Below are 17,097 nucleotides of genomic sequence, written 5' to 3' on the forward strand. Positions count from 1 at the left end.
CACTCCTTGTGGATTTGTTGTGTTAAAATATGTGCAACACACAGTGGGATGCTGTGCTAATCCGTCAAAAGCTAGAATGGAAAAATCTCTGGATTTATTGAAGAGTGGCTTGAATGCATTATTAGGTTTATGCTTTAAAGCCATCTGTGTCAGGTGGAATTGGAAAGAGAATGACCTCTTAATAGTATTATTGCTTCCATCAAGTGAGCGAAAACTGCCTAGCAACATTTTGAATAATGAGAATGGACTATATTTCAAAGTAGAAGTCTCTAGACAAAAAGAAAAACATCCAAGTGACACCTGAGGTCTGCTAATTGAATGCAAAGTGATGCTTTTTGAAAATATATTCAGTCTCAAATAGGGAGTTCACAGAAAAACAGCTTGGAATCTTATGTAACGTTTTTATTCATTAAGCCAGTTTAATCCTAACGATGTATCCTTTTAGTACATTGGAGTACTCAGATTAAATAGTCAAGAGTGTTGGATTTTTAATGTGAAACGAGTCAGTAAAAGCAGAAATGATAACAACATTCATTCTTGCATTGCGCAGTAGAAAGCTTCTTTTTAAAAGTGATAAAGGTTGATTCCATTAGTAAAGCGTGGCATTAAGGCTGTGAATTTAGAAATGAATTTAAATAAATATACAATCACGTCAATGGACGGATGACAGAGCAAAACATTCAATCATAAACAGAAAATGTGCAAGAAAAGGAAACCACTGCTTACTATACAACAACTTAACATGAACCAAACACATAGGAATAATACAAAATATTGAATACATTAAAAATATAAACATTTGGACCCTTGCTTGTCATTTTCATTCAACGTGCTTTTCAAAAATATTTTTTTGTTTTCAAAATGTTTTTCCTGATTTTGTTATTAACTTATCAACTCTGTAACATTTTCTGAAACACTGAAATACTATTTATTTATTAATCTCATCACCAAAAACAAATATTAAATTAGATTATAATACATTATACATAATATAATAATCTAATATAATCCAATATGATTCATTTATTATTTCTAAATCAGTAAATCATACCCAAATATGATTACATTTCACCAAACAGAGGTCCAACTCCAATAAATATCTTACAATAATTTTTCAAATATTTAGTAAGAGCGTATACATTCATTCTCGAGATCTTTGGAAAACGTAGTCTTAAAACTAATGGAAACAAACAGCATTGTTGTCTTGTGTCCTATTCGGACGCTTTCCCTTCTCTATTTTGTCAACAGTGTTTTCGTTGCCAATGCACAGACATTGCATAAGGCATATAGAGTAAGAGGTGATATACTGTAGGTCAGTTGTATAACATGGTTTCATCTAACTACATACAGGACGATGAGAACACGCAAGGCCCAAGCTGTGTTAGCTCTTTGCTTGTGATAATAAAAAGCAATTCATTTTTTGCAGATGGCAAGCAGAGTGGAATGCGAATACAGACGTAGTAGTCAATTATAAGGTTGTCGTGGCTATCATTCATTTCAAAGATAAAACCTGTCTTGCCTCTGACTTCTCCTATTTTGATCCTTTGAGCCCTTTGAGAGTTGTGACGGACAAATTAAATGGTTTTTTTTCCATTTGCGGCTGAGACTGGCATTTTTAAGGGGTTTTCAGTGTAAAGGACAACCAACTAAAAAGCCATTCTATTTGCATACGCAATGTGAGAAGCTCATTTTCTTTCCGGTTCATTTCAGGTGTTATGGCACCATGAAGTGAAATGGACATGAAAATGTTGACTGGGTTCATGTATGTTGGGAATAGTCCATTTGGATTGTTCACATAGGCGCAAAAATTGTTTTAAATGATTACATGTATATATTTATTGGAAGAGAAAACTGTTCTATTCCACTTCTGGTCTAATGGGGCAATACAAATGTAGCCCATTTTGTTTTGCCATCCCTACTATTCTACTTAAATGGGCCAACTCTAACACATATATCATAGCAGGATAGCAATGAACCGCTCTACTGAAAAATTGATCCTGGAGTGATAATGTCCAGTTTCCCGCTAGTGCACTCACGCAGTCCGCATAGATTTCTCGGGAAAGCTGAGCCGTGAGCCTGACCTTCGAATACCAAGAATAGACGTCTCTTGTGTAACCTCTGTGCTTCCTGCACAAACTCGTTAGCCACAACAATAGGTAAAAGGTAAAGCTATGCCATTTAGAGCCAGATCCAAATGGAATATTCATCCAACAGCAGAGTCTTCATCCAGTTCCAGCCTGGATTTGTACCCATCTATGTCTGTTCATGATGGCTTTTGCCTATATATCTGAGTAAAGAATTGTTAGTATGTTGTCAATCACTTCTAGTCTAATTTCAACCAAAATGACCTGCTTGAAGTTTGAGCATTGAGATGTTTTGTCGTCAGCAGACATAAATATTTTGTTTCTATATATATGTTCTATATATTGTCAAGTTTAAAACAGAAATGTGATATACATGGCAATTCTTATGCCCTTGGTAGTGTTGCTTTGGCCATGCAAAGCATTTTTTTTTTGTCTTCAAAGGAAGCGTCTCATCGCCTGCCGACTGGTTGGATACATTCTGCGTAGTTGTGTGGAGATGAGCGAGAGCAAACAGTGGTTGCCATAGAGACGAGGCCACAAGTGGCGTTGCCACCCGCTCGTGTTGTTTTTTTGCTCCTCCAAAATGATGAATCACAGAGATGTATGTCTAGGCACGTCTTCTATTTATGGGTTGCTTACTCCTATTCTAGATAAATCAAGCTTGCTTCTCTACGGTGAACCTCTTCACATTGCATTTTCATCTTTTTAGATACCTACATTATAGCGGGTTTTGGGGGTTATTGGGTTGTCAAGAGTTGAAGCTTTAAAAGCCAACTGTCAGACTGAGGAGATTATAGTTATACACTTCAATTGTGCAGATTGAAATGTGAAGCGTAAACTGACCGCATTAGTTTTGTCCAAATCTCTAGGCTTTCAATGTAGTATAACGTAGGGGTTCACCGTGCGCTTAGCCATTGTGAATCCCTTCATACGTGACTCATCCATGCACTATGCAGTCCCTACCCAAAGCAGCAAGGTTTCCATGACAATGAGGAAGGGCATCACTTGGATTGATTGGCTCCTGAGCTCCTCTTTTGTGCAGGCACTCTAAAGACCCGAAGGACCGGCCTCAGGTTACAAGAACAGAAAAAAACATCCGCACGTTTGAGGGGTGAGGAGGTTCATGACCTGGGATCCTATTTGAGCTTCACGGGCCAGGGCAAGCAGGTTCGAAGTCCCAGCATGGAGGAGAACACGATGGTGGGCCGGTGTTTCTTGAACTTCAGTCCCTTCTTCAGGCGCTGGCTGCTTTCGGCCACGTAGATCTCGCTTTGCTGGGCGGCGCTCGATATCCTCGAGAGCCGCTCCCCGTGCAGCACCACATCCTGCTCGGAGCGCACGAACACCTCTCGGAGCTCCTCCAGTTTCCTCTCCATCTCTCGTACCACTCTCTGGCGCTCCTCCACCTCCAGGAGGCGCCGACGAGCCGCTTCGAACTCCATGCTGGAGCTCGGCGTCACCAACCTGGAGGAGGGCGCCGTGGCCGAAGCGGAACCCGGCTCGGAGGCGGCCAGCATGGCACCCGTCACCCTGCGGAAGTCGCCCATGGAGATGGAGCGACGGGTGGCGGGGGAAGCCAGAGCCAGGAGAGCGGACGCGGAGGTCGGCATGGCCGATAGAGGAGAGTGGGCTGATGATGAAGAGGACGGAGACGAGTGCGGATGAAGCTCTAAGACTTGGGGGTCTTGGTCCTGCGGGGTCTTCTGTCGTCCCTCCATGGCCGCTTGAGGGTCGCCTCCGAGAGCGATGCGTTCAGGATACGGCTCCATACCTCGGTGATGAAGGATGTGAGCCTCTCTGGTCTGGACGAGGGTGGGTGGGGGCAGAGCATCCTCGCACACAATTGGCTGATGCGCACACTGACCTTGCGGGCTCCTGATTGGCTGGCTGTCCTCTGCGCTGCTGATGTTGCCCTTGCTGCATCATAGAAACCGTAACCAACCAAAATGAAAATATCATCACCAAAAACAAGTATTAGATTAGATTATAATATAATGTATGTAATATAATAATATAATCCAATATGATTGATTTATTATTTCTAAATCAGTAAAAGGATAAATAAGTGTCCCCAAATTAATTCATTGTCCTCTATTTAATGATTCATCCCTCCCAGTAGAAATGGATTGGAGGTTTAGTACAGTTTATGGAATTTAAGAACGAGGTAAGAAGGAAGTATAACCCAGAAATGCCCCCAAATTTATAATAGAGCCAAGCATCCATTGCGTTTTGTAGTTTGCGATACTAAACCTTCAGGGATGAAATCACACAGCTGGAGAGTGTTTATTTGGTACAAAGCCTTTTTAGGGGGAGATTTATTGGGTTGTGCAAGATAACAAATTGCTCCAAGCTTATCCTACATGGTGTATAATCAAAACTGGCAATCAGACTAGCACCGGATTGCCTGTGGATGTATACAAACATGTACTGTTTATATGTAGTACTCACAAAAACATCCCTATACCTACTCAGTGGACGTTATACGCTTTCTACATATTTATCTCCTAAGTATTCCTTTAAAAAGCCTATGAGTGGTTAAAGATGTACAAGACTCCCAAAATAAACCCTCTCAGTGTTTTGGATTACATTAATCTGTGCTAGTATTTGTTTTATGTGCACAGATGCCAACGCCGAAGCTTGACAGGCCTACATATTTGTCTGCGGTGTACTTCTTCATTGTTAAATGGGTAAAGTCAATGACAAAGTGATTTATTTGATGCAGTCAATATAAAGAGATTAACTGAAAGGTGACAGTAAAGTGGACATAAAAAACATTTACACCTTAAATAGCATCATTATATGTTGTTCAGTTTTGCAGAGGACAAAATAAAATTAAAAAATTTTTTTAATTACTTATTTATTGATTATTTATTTGTGCACTTCATGGTGAAGCTTTAAATCTCATTATACTTGTATAATGGCAATAAAAGCATTTAATTCAATTATTGATACGGTCCTGTTTATTTTATTATTTTCAGATTGATTTTATTTACGATTGAAAACATTTTTGAGCCCAACTTCAACTCATTTTACTGTTTTACTTTTTACCGGAGTTCAACTCTTATTTTGGAAGTTAACAGGATATGACGAAGTATTTTGAAGCTGTTTTCACGCGACTGTAACAGACGATGTCATGTTACGTCCTCAAGATACTCCTGCTTCAATAAAATGAGAATAAGCGGTCAGATTGCACGTTTATTTACTCGCTTTGCTTTTCTCCTGACATAACAATAAACCTGCCTAAAGTATCTGCTGTTATTTCGCTGTAAACAGCTCTTTTCCCATGTTGTTACCGTTTAAGCTTTATGCGTCTGCATAGTACGTGACAGAATAACAACACAAGATGGATGTCTATTTGTTAATTATGGTGTAATTCACCTGTGCATTCTTTTTGAATTGCATGTTTTTGGCTAACTGACACTTCTAGATTGTGTTTATATTTAGCCACCTGGCTGTCATGGAAGCGTCGTCGTTCGATACCAGCTCGGAAATGGTGGCCCGAGAACGCAGTGGACACACGGCGGTGGTGGAGGGCGACCACCTCTACGTGTGGGGTGGCTACATGGTATAATTAATTACACATGCTACAATTACCATACGCTTACTCTTACTATATTGTACAAGTAGTTATTTTATTTTATTTTCAAGTATTATCCCATTCACTCCCATTGACTGATAATGACGTCCAACCCATTTTGACAGTCAAAATGTCTTTTCTTGGCTTTTTTAGAATTAGTATATTAAGCTCATTTAGGGCCGTTGACAGCGATGGGCATTAAATTCATTTCAAGTGCGTTAAATTCATTTCAAGTGCATTAAATTCAATTCAAGTGCATTAAATTCATTTCAAGTGCATTACATTCAATTCAAGTGCATTAAATTAATTTCAAGTGCATTAAATTCATTTCAAGTGCATTAAATTCATTTCAAGTGCATTAAATTCATTTCAAGTGCATTAAATTCATTTCAAGTACATTTTACATTTATTTCAAGTGCATTAAATTAATTTCAAGTGCATTAAATTCATTTCAAGTGGGATGCCTGGGATTGAATAATCATGTTTCACTGCTCCCAGCCAAAATAGATTGGATGTCTATTGTCTTCAATCGCAGCCTGGGAGTTAAATAAATGCTCTATATACATGTGCTATACAGCCGGTGACGGATGGGACTTGTGACTAGTTTGCGAGCTTGCTTTTGCACGTAGAGCTGCATAAATACTGCTGTATTACTTGACTTTGTGTCTGAAAAGGGCTGGAGTCCAATTGGAAGAGTCACAGAAAGGCAGGAAAGTGGATTTCTTTGGAAATCTGTTGGGCAATTCATAGAGCAAACTCATTCATAAATCAATGAGTTGTTAACGTTATTAGAGAATAGCAAGTTGTGCAAAAAATGCTAAATAGATAACAGTTGGACATGTCTTCATAAGTTCAGATAAGATTTGAACGTGTGTATCCATCACTTCAGAGAAGACTGATCTTGTTTTAATGCATTTTATTTATCCTGAAATTTCACTTGAAAGTATTCTGAACTGTGACTGATTTGTGTACATTATTTTTCGAGACCCTATTCAGATTTATAGGAGATAAATACTAAAACACCTCTCTATGCAGTCGTTTGGTCATAAAATAAATCTGAAATTTGAACCCACCTTTAATCTGAGGTGTGCCACTTTAAATTGTTAAAATACAAATTTCTGCTTTCAATGGAAGCCAGTGCAAAACTATAGATTTTTTGTGTGTTTTCTGTACTTTTATCTTACTCGAACCATGTCACTAAATCATGCTGTCTATCCTCTCTAGTCTGTAGCTGATGATGAAGTGTTCCTACCCAACGATGAATTCTGGGTGTATGACCTCGAACAAGGCATCTGGTAAGAATATGAAACAATGTTGTCATTTCAAACTAAATTGCCAGTCAAACATCCACCATCAGAGAGCCTTTTTGCAGAGCAATATACTGTACTGTATATACGTTTATTTTTTTGCGCCTTCGTCCCCTGATCTGTGTTTTTGTTACTTTTTTGAAAACATAAGGGAGTTCCTTTTACATTTTTCTTTTCTTTAAGGCAGATGTTTCACATGACAGGGGACATCCCACCGTCAATGTCAGGCACCTGTGGCTGTTACCTAAACAACCACATGTACATATTTGGTGGATGTGTTGATAATGGTCAGACCAATCAGGTAAGATTTATAATTTACAAATAATAGCATTAATGATTTCAGAACTGCATCATATGACATTTGAAAAGCTGTGTATCCATCATTAAACTTTATAAATAATTGTGAAATTAATGTCATTGTGTGACTTAAAAATAGATCTATCGCGTGAAGCTGACAGACAGTCAATACGCATGGACCAAAATCGTGCACTGCTACGGTTCCGTGCCATCGCCTCGAGACAAATTGTCCTGCTGGGTTTACAAAGGAAGGTAAGAATTATAAACACATGACTTTTTCACGGTTCATATTTAAATGCATGCTTTCACTCTGTATTAAAAAAATATATCAAGCACCAATCTGCTAGGTAAAGAATTATAGTGTACAACAACAACAACAATGTTTTTTAGGATCATCTACTTCGGTGGTTATGGCCACAAACTGCTAGCCGAGGTCGACAGAAGAAACAGGAGCTTCATTGAAGATGATTCATCGGAGGTGACATTTAGAAATATATAAAAATGATCAGATAGCCAGGCTGTGGTCTGTAAGTATTATGTTTATGGAGTTTTTGGTGTCCTCCTGCAGGGCTTCATGTGGGGATGGAACAACGAGGTTCACATATTTGACCCCACGCAATCCAGCTGGGCTCGACCCGAAACACGCGGCTGCACGCCGGCCCCCCGAGCAGCCCAGGCCTGTGCCACACTCGGAAATCGGGGCTACATTTGTGGCGGGAGAGTTAAGGTCAGAGACGTTTTTATAAGTGCTACTGTCACCTTAGAAATAAAACATTATGTTCAACATCATTTTGTAACTTTGTTTTTTTTATCATTGGTGAAGGAAACAAGAACAAATGACATTCACTGCTTGGACCTTGACACTTGGACGTGGTCAGAAATGTGAGTAATGGTCTTGAATGTCATTCTTTTAAAGTCACAGTGCTCTAATGGATTGTGCCCAGAGTCCCTGTGTCCAGCGTTCCATTGGGGAGGTCATGGCATTCACTCACAGCGACGTCTGACAGCACTTTCTTTCTCTTTGGAGGTCTCAGCATGGACTGCAAACCTATGAGTACGAGCTTTTAGTCACCGTTCACTTCATTAGTGAGGAACCGCTGCCTCACATTCGCAATGTCTTAACCATTATGGTACATGGGCTCTCGTGCCAAATGATTCATCTTCGTGATAATCGTCAGGTGATGGCTGGCTGTTCGATGTGGACACAAAAACGTGGAAAGAAGTGGCACATCGCTTTAAGAACAAGCCAAGGTACAGAATGTCTGTACATTAACAACTGTTAGGATTGGAAAGACTCATTTGTAGTCATCTTGCGTGCTTTAAGGTTATGGCACACGGCTTGCCAAGGCAAGGACTCTGATGTCGTCGTGTTTGGAGGCAGCTGTGATTACATCCTTCTTGTTGACACTGTAAGTACCTGCAATAAGACAAGTCCATAAGGACTCATCCAATTTTTTTATGTGCATCAGTTGGTAGTCTAAAAAAAAAATTTTCTTTTTTACCTATGCTATGGAATGGCAGAGTCAAAGTGGTCACTTGCTTTACACTTGGACTTAGGTATTTACTTAATTTGGGGTGTGTATTATATGTTAAAAAATATAGCTATGATTACCTGTGTAATATATGTACCAAAAATACTGGCTTTGGTTTTGAACAACATCCACACAGATAATTGAATATACTGCACTTCTGACACAACCACAAACAGGTCATCACACGTTTAAGGTCAGAGTTTATTGTTTATAATCTGATGGCTTCCCCGTGCCTTGCAACATATTGACAGTGAAAAGTGTTATGTTATCTGACCTTCCCACCAGAAATCCTTTATGGTTCTGTGAAATGGAAGTCGACGTCAATAAATTATTTGACTGGGTCAAAGATAAGTGTTGCTAACATGCCTGCCAAACGTGAATTTATAAACTCATTGCGTAGTATACAACAAGGATTCAAAATTAGGAACATATGATGGTCTCTCTGATCTCAGAAGCTGTAGGCGTGTCCTCTAACTGCGCTTAAACCACGCCCTCATCATGTACCAAATGTCAATCAACAAATCCAACTCGTTATGACTTGGAAAATGGATGCAACCTTGTTGAGCTTGTTTCCATAACTTGTCCATCATGCTAGCGTAGGTTCGAATGTGTTTGTGGGAGAAAAATTTCTTGCCCACACCTTCTGCTTGTCATGCAATTTTATTGAAAATTGGCATGCTAACCTTTTAAAAGAACCTTATTTGTTTTGCCCCTGATACAAGTTGGGAATCAAACAAAAAGGTAACAGTCATTGTTACTATTGACAGGGCCACTGCAATGATGCTCTCGTCTTCCAGACGGCGCCATACCCACTTTTCAGGTAACTTCATGTGTTACCTTGCACGAGCCCTAACTTGATATGAAACTTAATTTAAATTTGGTTCACAAGAAGCATTTGTTGTTGTGGTCCTTACATGGACATGAAAAATGACATTTTTATGCTTCATGCAGAATTTGCGAAGACTACATCGCAAAGAACGCAAGCGATTGTGACGTTCTCCGAAAGCAGATTCCTTTACTTCCTCCCAAGCTGTGCACAGCAGTGAGGAGAAGAATGTCTTTCTACAGACCTTCAAAGAAAAAAAACTCACCCGTTCTGTGAATGCCAACAAAAATGCATATTATTTTTATTACTTTTATTTAGTTTGACTACCTTACTGTGCTTTATTTTTAGCATTTAACCTTAAATGTGAGGAATGGGTCGGGGGAAATTTATTTTATGTTTTAAATATATAGAAGAATTTATACATCTTATCTTTATAAATGCGAGAATATGTTGTGCTGTCTGCCTGCTGTCATTATGATGATTAAATGGCATATGACAAAATGTTTTACATACTATCATCTTAAAAAAACTTTTCATCTTAGAAGTTTTTCTACACTTTAAATTCATTGTCAAAAAAGTCTTGGACTAAAAATGTTCCTGTAATTCTTATAAAATTGCAAAATATACATAAAATTGGAATCGCTAGACTCAGAGTCACGATCTCGTCAAGTGCTGTGAGGTCATCGTATATCGTGAGATGTGTTCAAGATGAGTTAAAACCAAATATTCATGTCGGTTGGTAAGTCGCAACAAGTTTAGTGTTACCCAAATATGGGGAGAATTGTTTGTTGTTGTTACAGTCCTAACTTACATCCAGAAATGTCATTAGTTAAAGCAGTTACTTCCAATGTAGGAATCCCCACTAGGTGCCAGCAGAGTTTAATACCTAAAACCTAAACAGAAGCAATTGAGTCCAAAGATGAGACCCACTTTGGTACTACACATTCCTCTTTTCATATGACGGAGAAGTTCTGCTTTAACTGTAGCCAGGAAGGAAACTTTAAATAAACATAGACAGCCGCAGACGCCTTGCTTTTTGTTGCTTAGCCTCACCAATTCGCCTGCACTTAGTTGTAAGACTTTTATATTCAGAAGAACACATTATAAAAAAATGTGTTTTATGATTTGCAGAAAAGAAACTTATTCGTGAATTGTCTCCAGATCCCAAAGGCAAAGAATTGTACCCTTTCAACAGTGCTGCTAAGTTAAAAAAAATGGCTCAACACAGTGAGCGTAATGTTAAGTACAGGAGAGGGTCAACTAAATTCCCTCTCAATGGTGTCCATAAGTTCCTCTTCTGAGCCGTCATACAGAAGGACTGGCGTGGTCAGGGGTGTATTGTGATCAGAAGTGCTGATGAGAGAAGGAAAGAAAAGTCAATTAGTGTTATGCATTGAGAGTGATGGCAATGTTCAGTCAACTCATAGGTGTATATAATCATCAATACTGTTCCAAAACTTTTGGAGTACAAAATTGTAGATGAGTCGGATGCCGTAAACCCTCAAATGACTAGAAATTGTCCCATGCTCATGTTTAGTTATGAATTTATACATGTGATAAAAGCAATACCTCAATCACAATGACTAAGCCACACTTTTGTTGTTGTTGTTTTAATTAAAATGCCTAGTAATCGTGATTGTATCGGTCCACTGAATTGACTATGATTGAAAAAAAATGTGTGAATCTAAAACATGACAAAACAATGTTAATACAGTGGAACTTATCTCAGTTTGAAAAGCAACTGTCTTCTGTAAAAAGTATTAGAAAAAATAATTTTAAATATTGAATGCTAATGATTGAACTTTAAAGTGAAATACAACTGAATTGCATTTATAGCAATAATTCTTTCTCATACCAGAGGTCCCTGTGCACTACAAGTGGTAATCACGATACTGCAAGTACTTCACTCAGCTGGAAAAAGATCAATTTTTGATCAAGGCGATCTACTTACGGGTGAGTTTGTGGAAAGGCGACATCTGTCTCTGTTGGTCCTGTTGTCAAGATGGTTTCAGTAAAACACTGACCAAGAAACAAAGACAATTATAGTAAGTGCTTTTCATTTCTCACATTGGAAATGTCATCATCATTATCACAGCATCATTGCAGTTGCTTTTAATAAGTGTCAAAAATATCTGATGTTTTGGCTGATTCAGAAAGTTGCGTGGCGAAACTTCCATTAGTTACAGATAAAGAATAAAAACAATATTAACATGGATAAAAATGCTAATTTAGTAGTTTATACGTTTTCTATTATCAGAATACGGTTCAGAGTAAAAACAAACAAAATGGAAAAATATTGTAATCTTAACTAACTATTGAATACATCTATGACTCATGCATACTGTTTATATAAAATGAACCCAAGATTATTATTACTCCATTTATTATTGATATTTTATTTCAAAAATGTGTAAAAAAAAAAAAAAAAAAACACAAAATTAATATTTAAAAATAGCCCTTACATTAAGGGGAGGCTCGGGGGCATCATGGTCGGTCTTGTTGCTGCCTGCTCCCCGGGAGCCTTGTGGCCCCTCTGCCCCACCATTGCCGGATGAGGAGCAGGAGGAGGAGCGCGACGCCCCCCGCGGCTGCTCATCTTCCTCCCCGCGACTGAAGTGACACAGCCCGTATGTCCTTGACCTCGTAAACACCTTCTTGGACGGCGCCGGGTTCTTCTTGCACCTCCGCCGAACCGCGGCTCTCCCTTCCTCATCGTCGGCGATCTCGGTGTCCGCGTCCTCATCCTCGTCCCCGGATAGATCCGAGTCATTCCCGGCGCTGTGACAGTCCACCGGGGCCCGGCGGCTGGCCAGGCTCCTCAAGGCGTCGAAAGCGTCTCTTTTGGCCGAAGAAGAGGCTTTCTTAGCCGGCTTCGCTTCGGCGCCGAGCCCCGCAGGTGCCACCCTAGTCCCGCGACTCGTTCCGCTGCCCATCTCGAAGTTGAATTAATTCATGTTAAACTCATGAAAAGTCACAATTTTTTAGTGGATTATCAGAGAAAAGTTGGATTTTTTTCAAGATCCAAAGAGAGTTGCTCTCCTCCTAAGGATGTGTGTGAAGCAGCAGCTTACATAACACACACCACTTGGACACAGCAGCACATGGAGAAAACACTCCGCCTTCTCGTAAAAGGACAAACATGCATAATTCTTCATCGTTCCAACTTTTTTTCCCCCTTCTTTTTCGGTGGCAAAATGAAGCCATTGTATATGTTTAATTTCTATTTGGGCTGTAGTGTACTTTTCAAGGAAATTGAATTTTAGAAGAATGGATAAAAAGTTCACTAGAGTGGTCAGAATTTGATTCTATAAATATAATATAGTAATAGAACTGGAATTTTATTATAAAAAAAATAGCCAGAAAAGCACCATGATGGTGGTTAAGGACATTCAAAATATATTTTCTGATATAAAATAGTTTTCTTTTTTTCCCATCCTGAGGAATATGACTCAATTAATTCATAATGATAACGAAATCATATGCGAAAACTTCATCTGACCAACCTTAGAAAACACCTTTCTCTATAAAACATACCCCATTTCACTAAATGTTGATAATGTGATTTTTTTTTCTTTAGAAATATGCAATTTATTCATGCCTAGTTTCTCCAGATATATCTTGATTTATACAGACACAAATCCAAACTATTTAGTAGATCTTTACAAGCTGAGAGAGTCATACATTCATTTATTTTGGAAAAGACGCACATTGTTCTAAGAAAAAAAAGTAATGTTTGGTTGGGTTTCATTGAAAAAGCTTTCTGCTGGCTGAGGGCTCTCAACTGTAGCAAAGAAAGACTATTACATCATCCTGCAGCGCTTTAACAGTTGGTGTGATTTAGAAAGCGTCACATCATCTGCAAAGAGAAGCCCTTCGCCAGCCCGTGCTCAGCTAATAAGACTTTAGTGAGGTCAACTGTGAACTGCTTCTAACCCTGTCCACTGTCTGTGTTTTTTTTAATTCAGAGAAAGAAGTGACATTCCCCAGTGACAGCAGATTCATCGTGACGCTTTTTTTCCTGTGCTTTGGATCCACTTGCACATATAAAAGAGACACTGGGCTATAAGCTGAGCCAAGTAAGTACACCCCCGCCCCCCAATCGCCTTCAAGTCCAATATGTTTGCTGTGTTTCATTAGCGGGTCCCTGTGTTGTCTTTGTGCAAGTACACATGTGTAAGTGCTCTGGATCGTGTCCAAGTTAAAGACACCTGCATGACCTTTCAAATGTTCCCAAATTGTGATGCGGGAAACATTCGAGGAAAACCTTTCAGGCTAAAATGTCACTCAAGGAAAAGGTCTTGCACTTTTGTTTTTGTTTGAGGATACCAACATGTTGTGTGGTGCACAAGAAGACTAAACAACTAATGATGTGTGTCACGAATCACTTCTAAAACTAGAAGAGATTTTAAATTGGTCGTGTCTAGTGATGTTGTATCGACACCCGATATAGCTATTTTTTGGAGTATTGTAGAGTATCGAATGTGGTCCAAACATCCTATCCGATCCAGTAGCCATGTGGTTTTAGTATCATATCATCACTGGCTCTATAATCGTTTTGTATTATTTCTGGCCTAAAAATCTGGGCTTCGGGCTAGTATATAAAACATTTTGAAAAAATCGGATTGAAAGTGAAAAAAAATCAGCATTTTGACATCCCTATTCATGTCAATACCATATGCTAGCAGCCTACATGTGTACTAAGTACTACTTGTAAAAATATGCATAAAAATTTGATACTGTTTGTTTCTTTTATTGGATCTCATTTGCTTATGCAGTGTTTAGTAAATATACCAGAACAGTAAAAAAAAAAAAATCATCTCACCAAACAAACGCTTTCTTCATAAATTTGAGCTTTTTTCCACTCCCTTGTTCTAGTGTGGATCATTAAAGGAGATGAGGCACACATCTGGACAAAAAGTCAACAGTTTCCAGACGAGTTGGGAGGAGCCTTTGGAACAAGATGAACACCACAGCCCAGCATGCTGCATAACTGTGGCTTTTTTTTCCGGGGGGGTCAGCTCAGTCTGCTTCCTGCACAGAAGACTAATATGTTCACTATAACCACAAGTAAGAACTTCATTTACTACCTGCATGGATTAATGCATAAAAATACTACTGTTGTCAGACAGTTAAATCGAAGCAGTATTCTTATCAGAACTGTAGTAATAGTGTTTGTACATTTAGGCCATTTTATAAGACATCACATTACAGTTTAAAAAAATTGTGTGTGTCAATTACCTGTGGATTTTCGTGTTTCATTGTACTTATTTGAGAATTTTTTAACAAAGGTCTTTAGTTACGTAATGGGTTATTAAACTAAAACATGCCTATGTGTACTGCTTTGCATTTAAAGTCAAATTCCTGAGAATTTGGCCCCACAAAAGCCGACACTTGAAAAGTATTCAAGGAACCTGCCCAGAAAAGAAATGTTAAGTAGTTGCCACGGCAACAATGGGTCCATGGAAGGAAAAATAATAGGCATCAGATTTAGTTTTCTTCCAAGCCCTATTTTGTAATCGTCCACTAAAATAGCATACGTATACATAATCCATTAACATACTTATTAAGTATAAGTGACCTTTTCTGGTAAGCTCTTTTTATGGGTGGAAAAAGGGGGCTTCTTATTAGACTGGCTGTTAACTCACCCAGTTTCTGATGTGTTGACATTAAGTTCCAGGAGGTGACGCTATTGCTCAATGTAATTTAACTTTGTTTCAACACCATGGTGTTATTGTATTAACAAGCTATTACTATTTTATTCCATTTTATTACACATAATGGTGCAAAAAATATATATCTCATTGATCACTGTCAGTTGGCTATATTGGTGATTATTTTATCACCTTTACATTTTTTCAACTAGAGTTGAAAGAAATGAAAATAACCGAAAATAACCTCTGTTTGCTCTCACATGAAAGACAACAAGAAATAAACAGAAATAGTATTTTGAAAAAGACGTGAGCTCGTTCACTCATATCTACAACTATATTTTCAGCTTCCTCTGTGTAAACCCTACGCGGTTGGGCCTGGTCAAGAGTCATCCTTTTCCGTCAAAAAGGCCGAGCAATCAACAGAAAACAATTTGTGCCTCTCTCAGCCTTGGCGAGCTGCTCGATAGCAGCATGTGCTCACTTCCTAATTACTTACACGGTGAGAGCCTTCAATGTGAGAGTGTTGTTGGGCGATAATCAATCGGTGTATTATACCTGAGCCTGTTTGTCAGCATCTAAATGTGTCGGGCTGCTCTATTTAATTAGCTTCTCCTACATGCCTATCAATGTCCGCCAATTGAGCTCCTGTAATTACCACATTGTTGTTTTTTCACTCTTGATAGGACTGATTTGAGCAAGCAGTGCTCACAATACACAGAATTGGTTTGATTTTGCCAAATGAATGAATGAATTCTCATGGTTTGAGGCTTTTGGGGAAAGTGGGATGGCAAAAATGAATTTCTCTGTTGATAACTAGGAGCTATCACATCGCTATTAATCTCATTTGTAGTTTTGCCTCATTTACACTCTTAACATTTATGAATAATTCACTGTGACCCAAAGGAAAATGTCAGAATTTGACCTATCCTAAACTTAGATTAGCCATCAAGATGAGTCACATCAACATGTAATGGCCTCAACAAATTTCTTCTGAAAAGCTTTATTAATTCTGCTAAAGAAGTTAGTCAATGTGTGTTTACAATATTGACAATATTGTGGAATGTCCAATTGTCCATTACATTACTAACTCACTTCGCATAATACATTGAACTTAATAAGCAGTGTTTTAACTTACTTTTTTATAATTCAAATTCCTTCCACTTGCTGTGTCAATTTTCAGTCAACAGAAGGTGAAAGGATTTACTATTGTTTTATTATACAACATCCACTTCATTTTGCACTCGTGTGGCCGTGAGCAGTGTTGAAATACTACTTTAAAATCGATTTTACCGTTAACAAAGGTTGCAGCCGTTTGACCTCGGAAAGGATTACAATTATTTCAGAATGGGAAAGAGAGACACGGAGACAGACACCTGCTGATTGCTGGCATCGCTTCCAAACAGCAGAAGGCGCTTATATTAGTGAGGAAGATGAGATCCCATAATGCCCTCATGTCAGCCAAAACACAACTTGAACAAGTACACAATTTATGCGTGAGTATAGATGCGTCTCGCTGGGAAAAAGGCGGCGTGGGCAGTAGTTGAGGTGTGGAAGTGGCTCACCGCTATTATCTTCAATATATTGAACGCCTCTGCACCGTATACATGAAAAGAAGCATGGAAGCAATTTTGTGTATCTGTAAAATTTCGTAAAGGTAGCATAAAAACGTAACATTTTGTAAAAAAACAAACTATTTACAAAATGATATAACATGGCAAATCTGGTCTCTGGTTCTCGAGTTCGACACCCATGCTTTAAGGCATCTGAGAGAGAACACTAAATTAATAACGGTTAATTTCCCAGTTGTGTTAACTGATTAAATC

General features: G+C 38.7%; 3 protein-coding genes and 1 long non-coding RNA gene across 5 annotated transcripts; 2 read left to right on the top strand and 2 right to left on the bottom strand.

The window, feature by feature from the left end:
- Positions 1–381: 381 nt before the first annotated feature.
- On the bottom strand, positions 382–3,904 carry LOC144089717 (uncharacterized). Its single transcript, XM_077620821.1, has one exon. It carries the CDS (start codon positions 3,851–3,853, stop codon positions 3,221–3,223), a length of 633 nt encoding a protein of 210 aa, XP_077476947.1. The 5' UTR covers positions 3,854–3,904; the 3' UTR covers positions 382–3,220.
- A 1,260-nt stretch (positions 3,905–5,164) lies between these two features.
- Positions 5,165–11,203, top strand: LOC144090124 (kelch domain-containing protein 1). The gene is made up of 13 exons (XM_077621443.1): positions 5,165–5,265; positions 5,529–5,649; positions 6,886–6,956; positions 7,152–7,269; positions 7,405–7,517; positions 7,656–7,743; positions 7,834–7,992; positions 8,089–8,147; positions 8,210–8,319; positions 8,444–8,516; positions 8,590–8,674; positions 9,565–9,617; positions 9,749–11,203. The coding sequence occupies exons 2-13, from the start codon at positions 5,542–5,544 to the stop codon at positions 9,897–9,899; spliced, it is 1,188 nt and encodes a 395-aa protein (XP_077477569.1). The 5' UTR covers positions 5,165–5,265; positions 5,529–5,541; the 3' UTR covers positions 9,900–11,203.
- Positions 9,282–12,688, bottom strand: LOC144090125 (uncharacterized). Its single transcript, XM_077621444.1, has 3 exons — positions 12,086–12,688; positions 11,575–11,642; positions 9,282–10,976 (listed from the first exon to the last, which is right to left on the bottom strand). The coding sequence occupies exons 1-3, from the start codon at positions 12,554–12,556 to the stop codon at positions 10,880–10,882; spliced, it is 636 nt and encodes a 211-aa protein (XP_077477570.1). The 5' UTR covers positions 12,557–12,688; the 3' UTR covers positions 9,282–10,879.
- LOC144090126 (uncharacterized) lies at positions 12,223–16,342 on the top strand. 2 transcript variants are annotated; one of them, XR_013305286.1, is made up of 4 exons: positions 12,223–12,519; positions 13,589–13,699; positions 14,499–14,690; positions 15,619–16,342. It is a non-coding gene; the product is annotated as an uncharacterized LOC144090126 (long non-coding RNA). The 2 variants fall into 2 exon arrangements; XR_013305285.1 differs by lacking the exon at positions 12,223–12,519 and having other exon boundaries at positions 13,219–13,699.
- The last annotated feature ends 755 nt before the right edge of the window (positions 16,343–17,097 follow it).

The sequence above is a fragment of the Stigmatopora argus genome, chromosome 15, assembly GCF_051989625.1.
Source record: "Stigmatopora argus isolate UIUO_Sarg chromosome 15, RoL_Sarg_1.0, whole genome shotgun sequence".
Lineage (NCBI taxonomy): Eukaryota > Metazoa > Chordata > Actinopteri > Syngnathiformes > Syngnathidae > Stigmatopora > Stigmatopora argus.